Source organism: Camellia sinensis, chromosome 11 (genome assembly GCF_055761805.1).
Source record: "Camellia sinensis isolate YWXY chromosome 11, ASM5576180v1, whole genome shotgun sequence".
Taxonomy (NCBI): domain Eukaryota; kingdom Viridiplantae; phylum Streptophyta; class Magnoliopsida; order Ericales; family Theaceae; genus Camellia; species Camellia sinensis.
Genome location: NC_138971.1, coordinates 171838825 through 171857495, shown reverse-complemented (window position 1 = coordinate 171857495; position 18671 = coordinate 171838825). Strand labels below are relative to the sequence as shown.

At 35.7% G+C, this 18671-nt stretch overlaps 2 protein-coding genes across 3 annotated transcripts; one reads left to right on the top strand and one right to left on the bottom strand.

Annotated features, from left to right (window-relative positions):
- Positions 1 to 5512: 5512 nt before the first annotated feature.
- LOC114313400 (pyruvate decarboxylase 2-like) lies at positions 5513 to 7411 on the bottom strand. The gene is made up of 5 exons (XM_082895670.1): positions 7339 to 7411; positions 6560 to 6602; positions 6358 to 6472; positions 5928 to 6119; positions 5513 to 5836 (listed from the first exon to the last, which is right to left on the bottom strand). Exons 1-5 carry the CDS (start codon positions 7409 to 7411, stop codon positions 5696 to 5698), a joined length of 564 nt encoding a protein of 187 aa, XP_082751796.1. The 3' UTR covers positions 5513 to 5695.
- Positions 7412 to 7415: 4 nt separating this feature from the next.
- LOC114313386 (Transducin/WD40 repeat-like superfamily protein) lies at positions 7416 to 18669 on the top strand. Of its 2 annotated transcripts, none has more exons than XM_028259772.2 (9): positions 7416 to 7913; positions 8814 to 11624; positions 12330 to 12433; positions 13525 to 13594; positions 14078 to 14887; positions 15150 to 15352; positions 16163 to 16286; positions 17379 to 17585; positions 17940 to 18669. In XM_028259772.2, exons 1-9 carry the CDS (start codon positions 7758 to 7760, stop codon positions 18081 to 18083), a joined length of 4629 nt encoding a protein of 1542 aa, XP_028115573.2. In that variant the 5' UTR covers positions 7416 to 7757; the 3' UTR covers positions 18084 to 18669. The 2 variants fall into 2 exon arrangements, 1 of the variants encoding a protein (XP_028115573.2); XR_003647175.2 differs by having other exon boundaries at positions 7462 to 7913; positions 15142 to 15352.
- Positions 18670 to 18671: the final 2 nt, after the last annotated feature.

The following is an 18671-nucleotide window of genomic DNA, read 5'->3' as shown; positions in this document are numbered from 1 at the left end:
ATTTTATAAAATTACATATTCAATTGAGATTTTATATGATAGATTTTGTTAATTAGATTTGAAAAATATAAATTTCATTAAAAAAAATATGTACAAAAATTTTAAATTTCTAAAGTTTAATATACAAAAAACACAAAATAGTCCAAAATACTACACACCATGTTGCTAAGGTTTAAAAAATATTTAAAAAGGTAAAATTATTTATAAAATACCTTAAATATGATAAATAAGATATGGTAGATCAAATGTCCAAATAATAAGACTTATTAAAATACAAGAATATGTTATGAAATAATTGAAATAAAAGTATTTGAAAGAAAATTTCTTAATAAATTTATCATCCTAATTTTTTTAAAATAAATTAAAATAAACAAGCTGAATCAACTAGTGCACACCCGTAGATGATAGTGATGTGGTGCAATCAAGGGCGAGCTCATAAGAAGTATTATGAGATCAATCTCATGGTATACTTGCTCTCTTTTGTTTTTGCCAATTAAAAGTTCATTTACCATCAATTGAGCCTTGAGTTCTAGATCCCACAATTTTGTAATGGAGACTAATCTCTCAAATATAATAGGACCTCGATTACAAGCAGCCAATTTCAAACTTTTTCTCAAGAGTTGGTAAACAAAAAATTATCAGGAGTCTAAAATATTACAAGATCGTATTCCCTTAAAAATATTTTATTATTTATTCATTATAAACTCATGTTTTGAAAAAATAGAATAATTACTCAAAAAATATAAGAGGGTTGCATTTTAGGTGACTATTGTATGGCACCTCTAATTATTTCCTAGACAATTTTATGAAAATTACCAAAATTGCCCTTATATAATGATTAAAAAATCTAATCAAGGGGCAATTTTGGCACTTTTGCCAATTCTTTGAGTAATAATTTACATGTCAAAGCAAAATAAGAAAGAACCCCAAAGCTATGAGAAATGACATTGAATCTATAAAGAAAGTAAAATATAACTGATTTTCATTTACATAAACATTCAAATTATTTACAAATCTTGTAACCACATTGAGCTCAGACCTGCATAGATAGTTTGAACCCTAAGCAGATATCATGCATAGAATAATATTTTTTACCGAGTTTTGCTCGTTGGCAATGATTTTTTTTTTTTAAAGCACAAATTTCTGCAAATTTCAATAACAGTAAGCATTTACAAGAAACTCCAATAAAATAAACAGATGATGAAAGTAAATAAATTTCTCTAATTTTGAAGTTAAGCTAATAAAAGGTGCATTCTTTTAACCTGTTGTCAGAAGTAACTGTTCAAATCCCCATAACACTATAGGGATACTTGTAGTCAAGAACTAACCACACCGTGATTAGTTAAAAACTTAGAAAATGCAACTCAAGAGATCTTTCGGAAGTAATTTAATCGCCTTTCTTACCTATGTGCCTATGTCACCAACTAAACATATCATACAAGTGAATTGGGGGCTTTCAAGCTATTTGTCAAAAAGTACAAGAGAAAATATATGAATCAGCTTGTGGCAACAGTATGGGCCCTTGATCCAAATATTTGCAACTTCATCTCAGAACAGAGTTCTCAAGGGTCTCACATTCCTTTTGTTTTCCTTGATAGAATTTGAGTCTTTTAACAAAAATCCATCCCCGCTACAGTTAGGCTGAGCTAAATCTGATTCAATATTATCTAAAACCATCTCTTCAGATGTGCAACTTCTGAGCCATTCAAATTCTCCTGCAAGATCGAACTCACATAAGCTCCAACCTCTACAACCTCTCTCCCTCACTTCACTCATTTGAAAGCTGGCGAGACATTACCCATCAATAGTGAGCTTTGTGAAGAGTTAAGTGTTGGCTAGTATGGATCCTAATCAGTATCTAATCACTCAACTCAACTGCATAGTAAGGGTATTTTTGATATTTCCTCAAGTGACCTGTAACCCTAACACTAGCTAAATGTAGTTTAGAGGGGTGACTATCTCTATATCTTGTTTTATAACTCTTTCTGACCATAGTGAAACAGCAGTGACTGTTGACGTAGCCCTATGGTAAACCACGTAAATCTAGTGTGCATGTAATTTATTATTATTGTTTATTGTTGTTCTCTCCTTTTCGTGTCTCACAATTCCTAGTAAGGTGTCCTGCAAATCCTAGCATTAAAAAATACCATCCTCTAGGTAAACAACTCATGACACCTTTGGTTAGAGTTTCAGAAACACAAGTGTTGCTGAACTGTCTTAAACAATCCAAATAAAACCAAAAAAAGAAAAGAAGCAGCCAAAACTAAGTAATGAAAAAGAATTCTACAAGATAGAAAGTACCATCAATGCAACATTCTCAACCCTAAGTTTCTCTGAACCTTCCATTAATTGTTTCATTTCAGATTTAACGGGTTATGTTTTCCATTTTCACGGTTTCATATCTCTTCATCAGTTCCTCGGTTTCAGCCTGAAAAGAAAAAAAACAGATTGAACTAATAACAAATTCAATTGGGAAGCTGAGTTACAAATGTGAAAACTAAAAGAATAAAAGAAATTATAACTTAAATTCCATATACCTGCTTTCTTAACCTAGACCTCCTGCCAAATTGTCTGTTAGCGTGCTTTCTCTTCTCTCGTTTCAGCCGTTGTTCATCCTGGAGAAACAGACACAAAGCAAATAAGAGTTTGAAAATAATATTGCACCTCTGCTATACTCTGCAAGCTGTTCTATATGGAAATGTTCGAACTCAAAGTCCCCTCAAATATCTTTACAATGTTATAAACATGGTTTTAGAAAGCTACACTATTAACTAGGTCTTAATACAGGCAATCTCTCAGCTAATTTTGGCTATTGAATTCAAAATTTTCTGTGTTCCCTTACCACTCCTGTGGTTTATGCAATGTAGAACTATTTTAAGAGAAGGGCAAGAAAAGAAATGTTTCTTGCATCTATGGACAACCTGAAACATGTTAGTTCAAAGCATAACCAGTGGTATCAACTACAGATGAAATAGACCATCCTACTTTTTTCCAGTCTTCACAAGGCAACCCTGCAGCAGCAGTAGAAGCAACACAAGTTGCTCTATTTTCTATTTTTCAATTGGGAGAGTCTACTGGTTTTCCTGTAACATTTTCAGGAGCCACATCAATCCCAAAACTCTCCTGGAAGTTACATTGGCATCCTCTTCAAGTACAGACCTGGCCTGTTTATGCACTTTTACTTTGTTGTCTGTTTAAGAAACAATAAATGGCAAACAATAAGTTTGAAGACACAATTAGACAGCTTCTTTACTATCCTGGAGTGTAAACAAAGCTCCTATTCCATTATTATGTGCCAACACCAATATAAAGGCAACATAAGCCCAAGATTTTTATTCCAGAAGGCCGACCCCTAAAGGCACCATCTCCTTTCAAGACCAATTAGTTGTGCAGTCTAAGGTGCATTCCATATTATTATCAGAATAAAATATATTCAAGGACTTAATCGTACTAGTGGATAGCTTGCCCATTGAATCACATTTCCACAGACTTTGCTGTGCCTGAAAGATAAGAGAACAATATTTTCTCGTAACTCCACATTTAACGTCTTGTAGCTCCATTTGGTAGAGGAATGGATAACTGGAAAGAAGTTGCATGAAAGATGGTTGAAAAAAGAAAGGGAAGTCTTTCTTCCATTTGTCTAGTTGAGACAGAAGGGATGAGGAAGGCAAGGGTCTATCTTTTTTAACTTTTCACCCTTATGTATTACTATGAACGTGTCATTGGAAGAGACATGCAAAAAAAAGAAGGTATCGTTATTTGCTTTCCCTCGTTCAATTTTTGATAGATTGAAAATGGTGGGCCAAGGCGAATATGCTCTCTTGCCATGTTTGCACTCCCTTCCCTTTTCCTTCTAACTAAACAAAGAATCTGTCTCCATTAAGGAAGGAAAGCATGTTGTCTTTCACTTATGTTACCAGAAAACGCTAATACCCTAGCGAATTACGTATTGGTACGTACGTTTTGAAACGTGGTACACTTCCATTTCAAAATGGTAAATTTAGCGATCCCAAGCGATCCAAAAGTTTTTTTTTTTCAATATATGTCCTTAAATGTTACCTTAGGAGGAAAAAAATCAAATATAATGAACTAAAATCTAAGACGAGTTAAGTTTTGATAAGAAAAAAAATCAAAAAAAATGGGTCATAATACTCATAGAAAATATTACATTTTATTGGAGGTCTAATAATTAAAAAAAATTACTCTAGAAATACCTTAAATTCTTAAGTATAATATATACAAGTCTACCCCTATTGTACCACATTTTAGAGCATGTGGCATACCATGTTCCAGTTCCCGTTCCCATTTCACATACCAGAACGATCCACGTTCCAGGTAACATAGGTCTTTCACGTGTTGGTTTGGTTCAGCAGGAAAGAAAGAAAAGTTAAAGTTAATTATGTTACTTTATTTTACCATTATATTGACATGAAGATGTTTGTGTGCCAAATATGAAAGTAAAACATATCCTTTTCATCTTTACTCACTTTTGGGTAGATTGAAAATGGTAGGACACTGGAGATTTGCCTACACTTCACTTCTCATTTCCCTTCCCCTTCCCCTTTCCCTTTCCTGCTAAATGGAGGAAACTGTTTCCGTCCGTTTCATTTATTTCATTGCGCATTAAGGAAAGGAAAGGGGAAGCTTAGGGATGTTCATTCATTTTACCATCATAATGTCAAATATTGATAACATGGTTTTTGAAGGACGGAAAACAAAAAAGTAAGAGATAATCTTCTCATTTGTTCCTCTCTTTCCACTTCTAGGTAAAATGAAAAATGGTAGCCAGGATGGACTTGCTCACCTTCAAGTTTTCCTTTTTCCTTCCCCTTCAGTTTCTACAAAACTAACAATACTCCATTATCCTTCCCACTTTCCTCCTCATAATGTTCCCTCATATCAAACAAAGCCCAATGACAAAAAGAACTTAAAATATAAAATAAGAAAGATTCCTTACTCGTGTGTTACCATCACTTGCATTACTGGAAACATCAATACTGGATTCTACCCTGCACATGTCAGATCCAGAAGTCTAGGTTAGATCCAACAGAGCAATGATTAAAATGGGACTCGTCCAACTGAGATACTAACTTAAAGCATTAAATGAAGCATGACTTCAACTCATGCGCCAAGGGCACTGGAAGCACTGTTGGAAATTAAACTTTTAGTGGCGTTTAAAAAATGCTGCTAATTGTTTTTGTGACGTTTAGTACCAAACGTCGAAGATGCAGTCGTCGCTATATTAGTATAGGCAGCGTTTTTTAAAACGCTACTAAATGTGCTGCATAACGGTACAATGACTTCACACCACATTTAGCGATGTTTTAAAAATGCCGTGATAGATATTTTCTATTTTAAAAATATAACCGGTAGTATTCTATAGTGGCGTTTAAAAACGCCGTTATAGTTTTTTCTTTTCTTTTTTTTTTAATAAAAAAATAGTGCTAATTCTGTGAGATTTAACTAAAAAAAAATACTTGTTATAAAGATAAAAAATATTCAATATATTGACTAAATTTAGGTAAACATAATACTAGATCAATTCATGCTTCTCAATATGCAAAAATATTTCAATTCCAAGATGAAATAAAGTAAAACTAGTGCCTAGTGGTAAGTTGAAAGTTATTACAAAACAAATCGGCACAAAAGATACAATTCAAACTAATTATACATACACGTACTGTGAAAACATCTACTAAGAAACAAAAATTCCCCATTCAAGCAGCTCTTTGCTCGTGTCATCCTTGTGAACAGTCACTTCTATGAAGCACAAACAATCACTCTTAGCACCCATTGCTGTATCAATTGCATCGATGAGCTCTTCCTTGTAGAGCACCTGCAACAGTAAGTGAAAGAAATGGTTTTTGTGATCAGCCATCATCCTATTTAATGCATCAAAGCGAATGCAGTTAAGTTTCCCAACTCACCTTTGCTGTCCAGCACTTGCCTTCACCATTGTGGATTGCATCGACCAAACCAATGTAGTTCCAATTCTTGATTACATTGTAAGGCCCGTCATGGATCTCAACTTCTATGGTGTATCCCCCATTGTTTATAAGGAAGATGATGGTCCTCTGTTCACATCTCAACATTGTTGACACATCTTGTGCTGTCACTCGCCAAGCATTCACCAAAATAGGTGTTAACAAGGACAAATTCAGAGCAGTGAATCCCATTACTGCAATCCCTTCAGTTTATAATCCTTCATATTGTGCATGCTAGGTGACATATGATGAAGATATACAAACATCAACGTAGGAAGTATATCCAATACAATATTCATAAGATTAGGAGAATTTACAAAAATCAAAACTATATTATATACAATGAAGATTGAAATGTATGCATAATTACCGGGAAGCTACCATCACCAATGGAAGCAATCACTCGCTTATTCCGTACAACCTGTGCATATCTAAGAGTCGTACCTACAACCCAACCAATTGATCCATATTGCATCTGGAGCTCATACCTACAAAACCCAATTTCATAATATTTTTTGTATCATAAAGCATAATAAAACCAAAAAAAAAAATGCAACATTCTCTCCACAACTTACCCACATCCCTTAGGCAACTTTAGGTAGCGTTTGGTAGAGTTTTCTAAATATGATTTGAGAATAGAGTTGTATTTTGAGTTTGTGAGTTTTAGAATTATGATTTAAGTGTAGAAAATTTGTTTGATTATGAGTTTTGAAAAGAGTTTTGAATTGAGTTTTGAGTTGAGTGTTGAATTGAGTTTTTAATGTTTGGTGTGACATGTGAAATAAGAAAATTGTTTGGTTATGAGTTTTAGAAAGAGTTTTGAAAATTTAATTTAAATTGTTATAACTCATAATCAAAAACACTACTCAAAACTCTATTGAAAATTTTGATTAATAAGCAAACTCTTTTTAAAATTCAATTAAAAAAATTAATTATTAACAGAAAATAACATTAATCAATTTTTTTAATTAATAATATTACAAAGGCAATAAATTTTTTTTCAAAATGAATACTCAATTACTGATTTAAAATAACTTTTGATTGTATATTTGGTTTGAATTTTTTAAAAATATTTTTTAGTTAAAATATTTTTATATTTTTAATAATTACTGTTACAAATTATTTGCTATTTATTGTTTTGTTATTTTCAAATAAATGGTCAAAAAATTTATCAAGTATTATATATGTGAGAGTCAAACAAAAATTAGAATATTATTTTGTTAATATCTATATAATTTACCATACACAATTCAATTTTATTCAAATTTTTTTTATTCACTTTTAACAGAAAATTAATCTACAACAGTACAAATACATATATGTATGTATGAAAGAGTTACTAAAAAAAAATTGCTGTAATGCTCAACTGGCCAGATATCCGGAGGGATGTCCGGGGATATCCTGGGAGATGTCTTGGGATGTCCCATAGACTTAGAAAATTTAAGAACCGGGTGAAAAAGTGAAAATTTTGCATTAGAAATTTATTTTGAAATGAACTCTGCCAAACATAAAATAAAAATGTATTTTAAAATATGCAGTTAAATTAATTTTTAAAAACTCTATCCAAACGTCTTATTATTCACGTGAAACGGCGAAATTGTAATGGGAAAGTTGTACCAAACGTAGCCGTAATTTTTGCCAAAAAATCCACAAACTCAGATACCGACCGACCTGTGTGTGGTTCGACTTCCAAACCCGAATAAGTTCCGAACTCCCAGCTTCGTCCCTGCTCGTCGGCCAATCCAATTCTGTCCCCGTTGATCCAGTTCACCAATGAAGTGCCGATCCGTTGCGTGTATATGGTCCGCCTCTCCTCCGCCGCACAGAGTCACCGCCGTCGCCGCCCTAAGCCAACCTCCCACTCTCTACACCGGCGGATCCGATGGCTCCATCGTCTGGTGGAACGTCTCTGCCACCGACTCCAACCAGGTAACCCTAACTGCCTTAACTAATTTTCACTACACGAATCTCACTTGTTTGTTACTATTCCTGAACCAGAGCTATGCATATATATATATATATATATTTGTTCATATGAGTTTGTTGTTATACTCAATTTCACCGCTTTTTGTTTTTCTTAAGCTGTTAGGTTATTCTTTTTATGGCAATTGAGGTGTTAAACAAGGGGAAAATTGAAAGAAAAGGAGTTATTTTGAGTGGATTCTGCTTGTTTAATGAGAAAATGGGTTAATTTTTTTTTTCTTGGTTAGAGTCCTAGGAAAAAGGAAAAGAAAAGGTAAATTCATACTACATGCTGCTGTATTTACCGAGTTGTGGGGAGTCTAATGCGTTCTGGTGAGCATCTCCAATTCATCAACTTTTTCATCAAATTCAAATTTGATGAAATAATGTGTTCCAGCTATATTCATCAAATCTGTATCAAATCACAGGGAAGGGAATTTTTTCACCAAATCAAGGATGAAAAAAATCCTTCACCAAATTCCCAACAGTCATATTATTACTCAAATTTGGTGAAATTTTAAAAAGGATAAGGATCAAAGATGATTTTCTTTAATAAAAAACAGTTAAAACACTTTTTTAGGATGAGTTTGTAATTAAAAAAAAGATTTCTTGAAAAAAAGGAGAAAGGATTGGAGAAAGTTTCACTCCAATTTTGATGAAAAAAAGAGAGCAGGGGTTGGAGATGCTTTTCTAAGTTATCAAAATTCAAAATTACCTTGATTTCAATAGAATAAATAAATAAAAATTGCCTTGATTTTACACGTTACCAGAACAACCAAACAAAGGTTACAGGAAAAATAAGTTTAATCATCAAATTCCATTTTATGTAGAGTACGTTTCAGTCTGATAATGTTCTCAATTTGCCAGGAAATTAAACCAGTTGCTTTGTTGTGCGGCCACGCTGCCCCCATAGCAGATCTTGGGATTTGTTTTCCAACAGTATACTCAGGAGATGTAAAGATTGATCATTTAAGTAATGTCTCAGCGAATTCTAATTCAGTTGATTATGGTGCACTAATCAGTGTGTGTACCGATGGTGTATTGTGTGTTTGGAGCAGAGGCAGTGGACATTGTAGGTGCAGAAGGAAAATGCCACCATGGGTGGGGAGTCCCTCTTTAATACGGTCATTTCCTGAAAACCCAAGATATGTTTGTGTTGCTGCTTGTTTTGTTGATGCTGTCAATTCAGTTGACCACCAGTTGTCTCCTGAGGGGGGTGAGGCTTCCGTTGATAGAGACCCGCTACACCGTAAACCTTCCAAGTGTACAGTTGTAATTGTTGATTCATATACTCTTACTATTGTCCAAACCATTTTTCATGGTAATTTATCCATTGGGCCTTTGAGATTCATGTCTATAGTTTCACGAGTTGAGGATATGGAAAAACAGTCAGTGCTCCTTGGTGATTCATATGGTAAGCTACAATGTGTGCCTATACTGAAGGAACCCAACTCAGACAGTGAAACTGGGACAGCATTGCAAAAAAATTCTTATAATTTGGAAATGACTGATTGGGTGGAGGGTTCCAGTGAGGGGTTACAGGTTGTGACTACCAGAGGGCAGGTTTTAGCTCATGTATATAGAACCTACTGCATTTTTAGGTTAGTGGCCAGTGGTAATACAATTGGAGAGATTTCTTTTGTTAATAATAATCAACTTTGTCTTGAAGAGGGTTCTGCTCAATTATATGTTATAGGGGGCATGTTTCTTGAGAGGGATGAATCTAGGAAGATACTGAAAACCCAGGAATTCCATGACAGGTTTGCAGAAAACTTTGCTGTTTGGAATAATAGAGGTTTTGCAGTTGTGTATAGTATAACATATTCAGACAGCATTTTCAATTTCGAGCTTCTATCTGTGATACCTGCTGTGACTTGTCCCATTGATGTGAGGTTATCAATTTATTTTATTCAATTGAGTTGTTATCTTCTTCGTATTGAATCAATTTGCTTTCATGTTGAAGAATCTTTGCTGTGGAAACCCCATGTCACAACCTGGTTACTGCCTCAGCAGCATGATAACAACTTGAATTTGCCTCAGCAGTGCAAAATGGTTGGGGAAGGTAGATTTTTTGTTGACTGGATTTCAAGCTTAACTTCTCCTAATGAAACTGAGGCCCTAAGGCACGATGCTGGCGCGGAACTGATAGGCCAAGGGACTCAGTTCTCCCAGAAAAATTGTGTGCCTTGTCCCAATGGAGATAATATACATGCAACTGATGGAAAGTATTGGTTTTCCCAAAAGGGACGACTTGTATCTTCTTCAATGATCATTTCTGAGTCCTACTACACTCCTTATGCTGCTGTATACGGATTTCACAGCGGTGAAATAGAAGTTGTACATTTTAATATCTTTACCGGGGGATTTGATTCTTACGGTAGAAGTCAACATCATGAAGTCGATTCAAATGTATCAAAACAATATTTTTTAGGTCACACAGGTGCTGTATTGTGTTTGGCTGCACATTGGATGGTTGGCACTGCCAAAGGATGGAGCTTCTGTCGGGTTTTAGTGTCCGGGAGCATGGACTGTACAATCCGTTTATGGGATCTTGATTCTGGCAATCTCATCACAGTGATGCACCATCATGTAGCTCCAGTACGCCAAATAATTCTCCCCCCACCTCGAACTGACCGTCCGTGGAATGATTGTTTTCTTTCTGTTGGGGAGGACTCTTGTGTCACTCTTGTTTCTCTTGAGACTTTGCGTGCGGAGAGAATGTTTCCTGGACACCCACACTATCCTTCAAAAGTTGTATGGGATGGTACAAATGGTTATCTGGCATGTCTCTGCCAGAACCATTCAGGAACATATGATGCACTTGATGTTTTATACATTTGGGATGTAAAGACGGGTGCTCTTGAGCGTGTTCTCCGTGGTACAGCTTCTCATTCAATGTTTGATCATTTTTGTAAAGGCATCAACACGAATTCACCATCCGGTGGTGTATTGAATAGAAATACTTCGGCTTCTTCATTACTTCTTCCCTTAATTGAAGATGCTAACCTTTCACAATCTCATTCCAAACACTTAGGCAAGGGGGCCTCCTCTTCGTCAAATATGTTACCAAGTATAACAAATATGACTGAGGCCAATGCTTCCCAAAAGCATTCTAGTAAAGTTAACTCTGCAAAACTATCTTCATCGATGTCATCAATCCTTCGGAGCAACAAGCATCCCATCAATTGTACTAGTCCATTTCCTGGAATTGCAGCTCTGAGTTTTGACCTGGCGTTATTAATGTCTACTTTTCAGAACCACGTGAGCTTCAAAGATGGTGGTGAGAAGAGAAGGAATACCCATGTGAATGAACATGGAGCTAAAATGTCCAAAGATATGGGCGACGAGCAAGATAAAAACCATATGAAGGAACTGGGGGCTGAGAAACCAAGTCCGCACCATGTGACGACAAATGGGACCATACTCAATGGTTCTGATTTACAAGGGACCTCAACTGATACTGCTGTGGATGATGAGTGGGTTCGGTCACTTGAAGGATGTTTTCTTCAATTTAGCTTGTCATTTTTGCACTTGTGGAATGTGGATATTGAACTTGATAAGTTGCTCATGACTGAAATGAAACTTAGGAGACCAACAAATTTCCTTCTTGCTTCTGGTTTGCAAGGGAACAGAGGATCTTTGACATTGACATTTCCTAGTTCAAGGGCTGCTCTTGAGGTACATTGGGTTAACTTAATTGCACGTTGGAACATGTTCTCTTGACTTCTTGTGTGCCCATTTCTAAATAGCTTAAGCTTTTGGGTGAATTGGTGATCTACCATGGTATCAAAGCTCAAGTTGGAGGTCTTGGGTTCAAGTTTTTCCATTTGCGTTCTCTCTCTCATTTGCTTTCTTTCTCCTCTCTCTATATAGATGTTTGCATCTTCACGTGCAAGATGAGGTTGCATATGAGGGAGGGTGTTGAATAATTTGATATACATTGTTGGGCCATTTCCTATGTTACACGGACTCTTCAAAATAAATCAAATACCCATGTTGGACACCCGACAATCGGGCAAGGGTATAGGATATGTGTCTGATACTTTTCAACAGATACTTCTCATATAATTGTATATAACACTACTATTATATGTACATATTGTTGTATAATTGCTATAAATGTCTTTTTGACACTGTAAGTTGCATATAGCGCCATTTTATCTCATATACTTGATTAAAAATATAAAAATATGACATTTTTTTGCTGAGTCCGCGTACCCTCATATTTATGGTTTGATGAGTCCGATCTCTAGATGCATATCCGCACCCGATACCCGTATCTGAATCCATGTAACATAGGCCATTCCCTAATAGATTAAGCTTTTGTGTGAATTGGGGATCTAAACAGTATTAAATCCTGATACATTAACGGTAACATTTCAGCTCTGGAAATCATCATCAGAGTTTTCTGCAGTGAGGTCGCTAACCATGGTTTCCCTAGCCCAGCGCATTGTTAGCTTGTCTCATTCTTGTTCAGCTGCCAGCAGGTATCACAGTTCTGCACCATTTTCTTTTTTGGCACACAATAAATCAATTTATTCTCATTTTAACTATATGCGTATCAAGCACCAGTAGAGAATTTTTGAAATTTAGGATAAATTTTGTCTAGGAAAGGTATTTCAACCTCTTGTATTTGAAATAGCTAGAAATCGAAGGAAGATTAACGTCTGAGATAGCTCATCAGAATCTGAAAACCTCATCTGGGTTCCTAATGAGTACCTCCTCCTATGCAGGTGTGCATCACGAGTTTTTTTTTTTTTTTTTAATCTTCAACCTTTGTTCCTTTGGAATTTATGTTCTATTGACTATCATCACGAATTAGTCATGAAGTTTGATTGATGAAAATTTTATTTTAATATAATATACTTAGAACTTATTCACACAAAATTTAACTATCTTCCCATTACACGTGTAATGAAATTTATCCATTCCATTGATTAATTTAGTTGTATCTAAGTCTTCAACATCATTTATCATGAGAAGATTGGTACCATCTCATCCAAGTGATTCGGCTGTAGAAATTTTCATACGAAATTGATACATGGTTGTTTTCAGTCCCTTGCACATGTGGATCGTATGACACTGGAACAAATTTTGTCTTACCATCCATCTTTCCCCCTGTTATTGTATTAATCATATCTAATTTGTTTCTCTTACCAAAATAAATAAGATAGCTTATGTGCAAAAATGTTATTGGCACATGTTATATGAACAACGTAGGGTAGCTTCGCCCAATGGTAAAGGGTTCGAGTCAAGGAAATAAGCTCTCTAGGAATGGGGGTAAGACTGTGTACATCTTCCCTCCCTATACCTCGTTTTAGCGGAAGCCTTGTGCATTGGGTCGCCCTTGTATATGAATAATTTCCTAACTGCAGTTTCTTGGCAATAATTATAGTGGGCTCGAGTCAAGGAAATAACCTCTCTAGGAATGGGGGTAAGACTCTGTACATCTTCCCTCCCTATATCTCGTTTTAGCAGAAGCCTTGTGCATCGGGTCGCCCTTGTATATGAACAACTTCCTAACTGCAGTTTCTAGGCAATAATTATAGTTTCTTGACATAGTTTGTCTTCTGTGTAGTGCCTTGGCTGCATTTTATACTCGGAATTTCTTAGAGAAAACTCCAGATGTGAAGCCACCTTTGCTCCAGGTAACACGTCCCTGTGGCACTTGCAAATTTGAAGAAAAATGATATATTGGTTACAGATTGTCTTGATGTGGTTAGATTTATTTTGTGCCATTCTTTATTGCATCTATATTATAGAAGGGAGGAGAATTCTTGCTAAAAGACAATTCTGATGTATTTTGACAATTTTTCTTCCTTATCTTTTGTGTCAATAATCAAAGGCTAACACAAATCTTGTTATGGACCCGGATTTACCTTTATGTAATGGCCTAAGAAGCCTAACATTTTAAGAAGGTGGCATGTCTGTGCCGGACACTAACACTCTTAGGATACTTGTTAACGTGTTGCATACACATTTGAACATGTCCTATTATTATTATTATTATTATTATTTTTAGATTTAGAGATACCAGTCAAGCTAGCAGCCTGTGGTCTTCTTATTTGTCAAACTGATCTGCATTTGCAATAATTTGATGTGCTTGATTGTCTGATATTACTGTTTTACAGCTATTGGTAAGTTTTTGGCAAGATGAAAGTGAACATGTAAGAATGGCTGCACGTTCGTTATTCCATTGTGCTGCTTCACGAGCTATTCCACTTCCCCTACGCAGTCAAAAAGCAATTGAGCATGAAAATCTTCTGGCGTCTCTAAATGAAACTGGAGCAAATGAACAGAAAATTTTCAACACAGAAAAAACATCTGGAAGCAGGTTAAAATCTGATGGCATGCTGGAAACCCAAGGGCTCTCTCGGACTGAGGAATCTGAAATACTTGCTTGGCTAGAATCATTTGAAGTGCAAGACTGGATTTCTTGTGTTTGGGGAACAAATCAAGATGCAATGACATCGCATATCATTGTTGCTGCAGCATTGGCCATTTGGTATCCTAGCCTTGTCAAACCAAGTCTTGCTGTGCTGGTTGTTCATCCATTGATGAAGTTGGTTATGGCCATGAATGATAAATATAGTTCCACTGCTGCGGAGCTTCTAGCAGAAGGTATGGAGAGTACATGGAAGGCATGCATTGCTTCTGAAATACCTCGTCTGATTAGTGATATGTTCTTCCAAATAGAGTGTGTTAGTGCACCTGCCAATTCATCAGCACAAAATCCAGCTGTACCTATAAATATTCGGGAGACTTTGGTTGGGATTCTTCTTCCAAGTTTAGCAATGGCCGATATACTGGGGTTTCTAAATGTGATAGAAAGCCAGATTTGGTCTACTGCATCTGATTCCCCTGTTCATGTAGTTTCTCTAATGACTCTTATAAGGTTCATACGTGGTTCTCCAAGAAACATAGCTCCATATCTTGATAAGGTTTGTAAATCTAAGTTATATCAGACTTGGAAGCATAAAGTAATTTAATTTGCCCGTAAAAGATTTCTTCTAGCTCGTGAAATTTAGGCCTTTCCTACTTCTTGTTATAAATATTGCATAATAAATTATCATTTTCTGTTACGATATAACAATAATCACGGTTCTTTGTTTTTCTATTTTTTTTTATATATTTTTATATTCTATTTTCAAGAACCAAAGTGTTTGCAGTGTTACTATCTCTAACACTTGGACAGATTTGCAGGTGGTTAATTTCATTTTACAGACCATGGACCCTAGCAACTCCGTCATGCGCAAAACATGCCTTCAAAGTTCAATGGCAGCTCTGAAGGAAGTTGTACGCATATTTCCTATGGTAGCACTGAATGACACATCAACACGATTGGCTGTTGGCGATGCCATTGGGAAGACCAATCATGCTATCATCCGGGTATATGACATGCAAAGGTAACAAATAATAAAAAATAGTAGTAATAATTCACGGGGTGTATTTGGGGTTGATTGGTTTCCAACTCAACCTACTATCGTGTCATTTTGTTTTTACACTTGACTCAATGAACTATTGTGTTAAATTAAAGGCCAAAATGTTTGGGAATAGAAATTATGGATTTTGGGTGTTGACCGAAAAGAAAAGAAGTTCAGGGTTGGTTGTGGTTAGAACTTAGAACACTAAAATGAAATACAGAAAACTACAGAAGAAAAAAGAGAAACAGATTAGAGGAATTTCACCTGGATTCCTTTATGTGCCAACCTGTATGGTTAGAATTGGTAGGATAGCACTGCACACCATACAATCTCAACTTCTCAAAACTCGATTCCCTTGTCCTACTATTTGTAAGACTTGGGTTACTAACTTGCTTAAGACTTGACTCACTATCTTGTACTCTTTTCTTAAAATTGCTTCTTTGTTTATTATGGGGGCCACATCCCTGGTTTTAAGCTTCCAATATTTGTTTGACTAACCAATGGATGTGCATCGATGATGTTTCTGAAGTCAAAAAGCTTATCCATCCATTTGAAAATCTTCGTTGACTGCCCAGATAATGTTAGGGAAAAGTGAATGAAATATAAGCTAAATTTTTTCTCCATTTCTCTCTTTTTTTCCTAAATCCCTATCCAAATCCATGATCCAACACAGCATTAATGTACTTCTCATCTGAGTGCCATTAAGTTCATGCATTTCTTTTGATTAGCAATTAATGACGACGGGGTTATAACTGCTTTTAACTCTGTATATGTCTTTATTTTCCACTTCAGCATGACAACAATAAAAGTTTTGGATGCAAGTGGACCTCCAGGACTTCCAAGTCTGCTTGGAGGAGCTTCAGAAGTGGTGGTAATCACTGCCATTTCAGCTTTAAGCTTTTCACCAGACGGAGAGGTACATCTGATTAATCCACAGATCCATGAATTCTTCTTTGTCTGCTGCTGGTTTCTGATGCTAGCAGCCTAGCATAATGCATGTTTTTTATTCAAATCATCATTGGATGTGCACATGCATTCACTTGGCATATAATTAGAGTGGGAGCGGCTTATAGCTGGCAGAATTTGTCCCAAAACCTGCTTTATAAGTTTTCTCATTGAAATATAGACAGATTTCTGGCTTCAGTTCATGCTCAAAGTTTTGGAGCCAAGAAATATGACATGTCCCTAAAAACTAAGTTGATTCACTATTGAATGCCAGTTCATTCAATTGACTAATATTATACTAGTTCAGGATGTGATCTAGCACTCATGTCTACATGTGTTCAGGTGATCTATTGATGTCTGTATATTCATTCCAATGTTATTGTTATTTTGGTTTTACATGGCTGGATCTTCCTTTTATATTCATATTTTATTTTTATGTTTTAAAGAAAGTTAAACTAATCGCCTTTATGTTTTTACTTGATTGAACTATTTGAATCAAAATTGTTGTTTGTTAGTTTATTTATTCTTATAAATTTTGGGTAAATGCACCTACTGGGCACCATTGCCATATGTGATTGAACTGCTTCAAATTTCAATCCAACTGAATTCTGAGTCCATTGTTAATCTCATAGTTAACACACAGCTTGCACCATGATGTGTACCCACTGCAGTCCTCATAGCACATCCACCTCAGAAAGGAAAAGAAAAGAAGTTTTTCTCCATCACTTGACACACTGCATATATTTTACTCTTTTACTGTATCAAATCCAAATTGGTTTACAAGCTTTCCTCACGGTAATATATATTTTTTCTGAGTATATTCAGTTTTTTCTACTGCTTTCTATTAGCAGTATACTATCAGAACTTTCCATTTTTTCCACTTTTCATACAAAATTTTTACTGACTGCATTCCAACATACCATTTCTCTTTCTATATCTTTATGCTAATATGAAAGCTTAGAAGCCTTTTAAGTAAAATAGTATTAGTATGCAATGAGGGATGAGGTCCCAAACTGGTAAATTGTCTTTATCTAGTTTCTCAGACATGCCTTTCAAATTGTAGGGGTTAGTTGCTTTTTCTGAGCATGGGTTAATGATCAGATGGTGGTCACTGGGATCTGTGTGGTGGGAGAAACTCAGCCGAAACCTTGTTCCTGTTCAGTGCACTAAACTAATTTTTGTTCCCCCGTGGGAAGGATTCTCACCGAACTCCACTAGGTCAAGCATAATGGCAAGCATAATGGAGTCTGATAGACATGGCAATGCAAAGGTAAAATTTTTCTTCTTTTTTGATAGATACAGAGGTGAATTTTCTCTATTTACTGTTACATTATTTTCATTTCAATGAGGTGGGATGGCACAAGTTTCTTGTTTTAACAAATTGATTGAAGACCTAATTGATTGTTAGGTGAGTTCCATAAAACTGCCCAAGTGGGAACACCCTTGTTTATGACTGTTCATTGTTCATGCCACTATGCTGAATCTGAACACTCCTATAGTTTATGCTTAGCCCTGTTAGAATGAATCTTGGAAAGTATCCGTTTTGTTTGTCTGACAGGATACAAGAACACATTTTTTTCATCTTAATGAAAACCTACCTTCATTTTCTGTTTCTTGTTTGTAGGAGAATGCAGGGGGTGTGAGTGATGTTGATAGGTTGAAACTTATGATTCATAATCTTGATCTCTCTTATCGACTAGAATGGGTTGGTGAGAGAAAAGTACTTCTTACGAGGCTTGGCCATGAGTTAGGCACTTTTCCGTTGTAGTCATCATCCAGATTCTGATTTGGGGAAAATCACTACCCTTTGTGGGAATTCTGGTTTGGCAAAAGTTTTGATAATATTGCACTGTTTAACTTGCGTTATCTCAACAAGGAAGAATAAATTTGCACAATTATGCGAGAACTTCCCATGCAAAAGGGTCTTGTTCTCCTCGGCTTTTTCTGGTGATCTCAAGCTTCTGGTCTGCAGTTTTCATTTCTTTCTGAAGGTGATGGTGTGCAACTGCATCAGTAACAGCTCAAAACTCCTTGGTCAGTGCTTGCTTCCAGTTGATTTCTAATTTAAGCGATGTGCTCGTTCATTTTATTTCTTCCCTCATATATGAATATCGAGTGGCATTGAATCCTAACAACCGAGTTCGACCAGTTTCTTTACACTTCTCTAGATGGGTTTTGACATTCTTTTGAGTTTCTGTTTTGCCGAATAATATTTGATCTGTCAAAATATTCAGGCTCTGCTGATTTGGTCTTGAGTCCAAAAGTTTTGGTTTTATTGTTCTTGTATTTTGTTCATCTCCGTACTATATATTTACCTTTTATATCAGCAATAAGTCATGTTTCTCTGTTTGCAAGT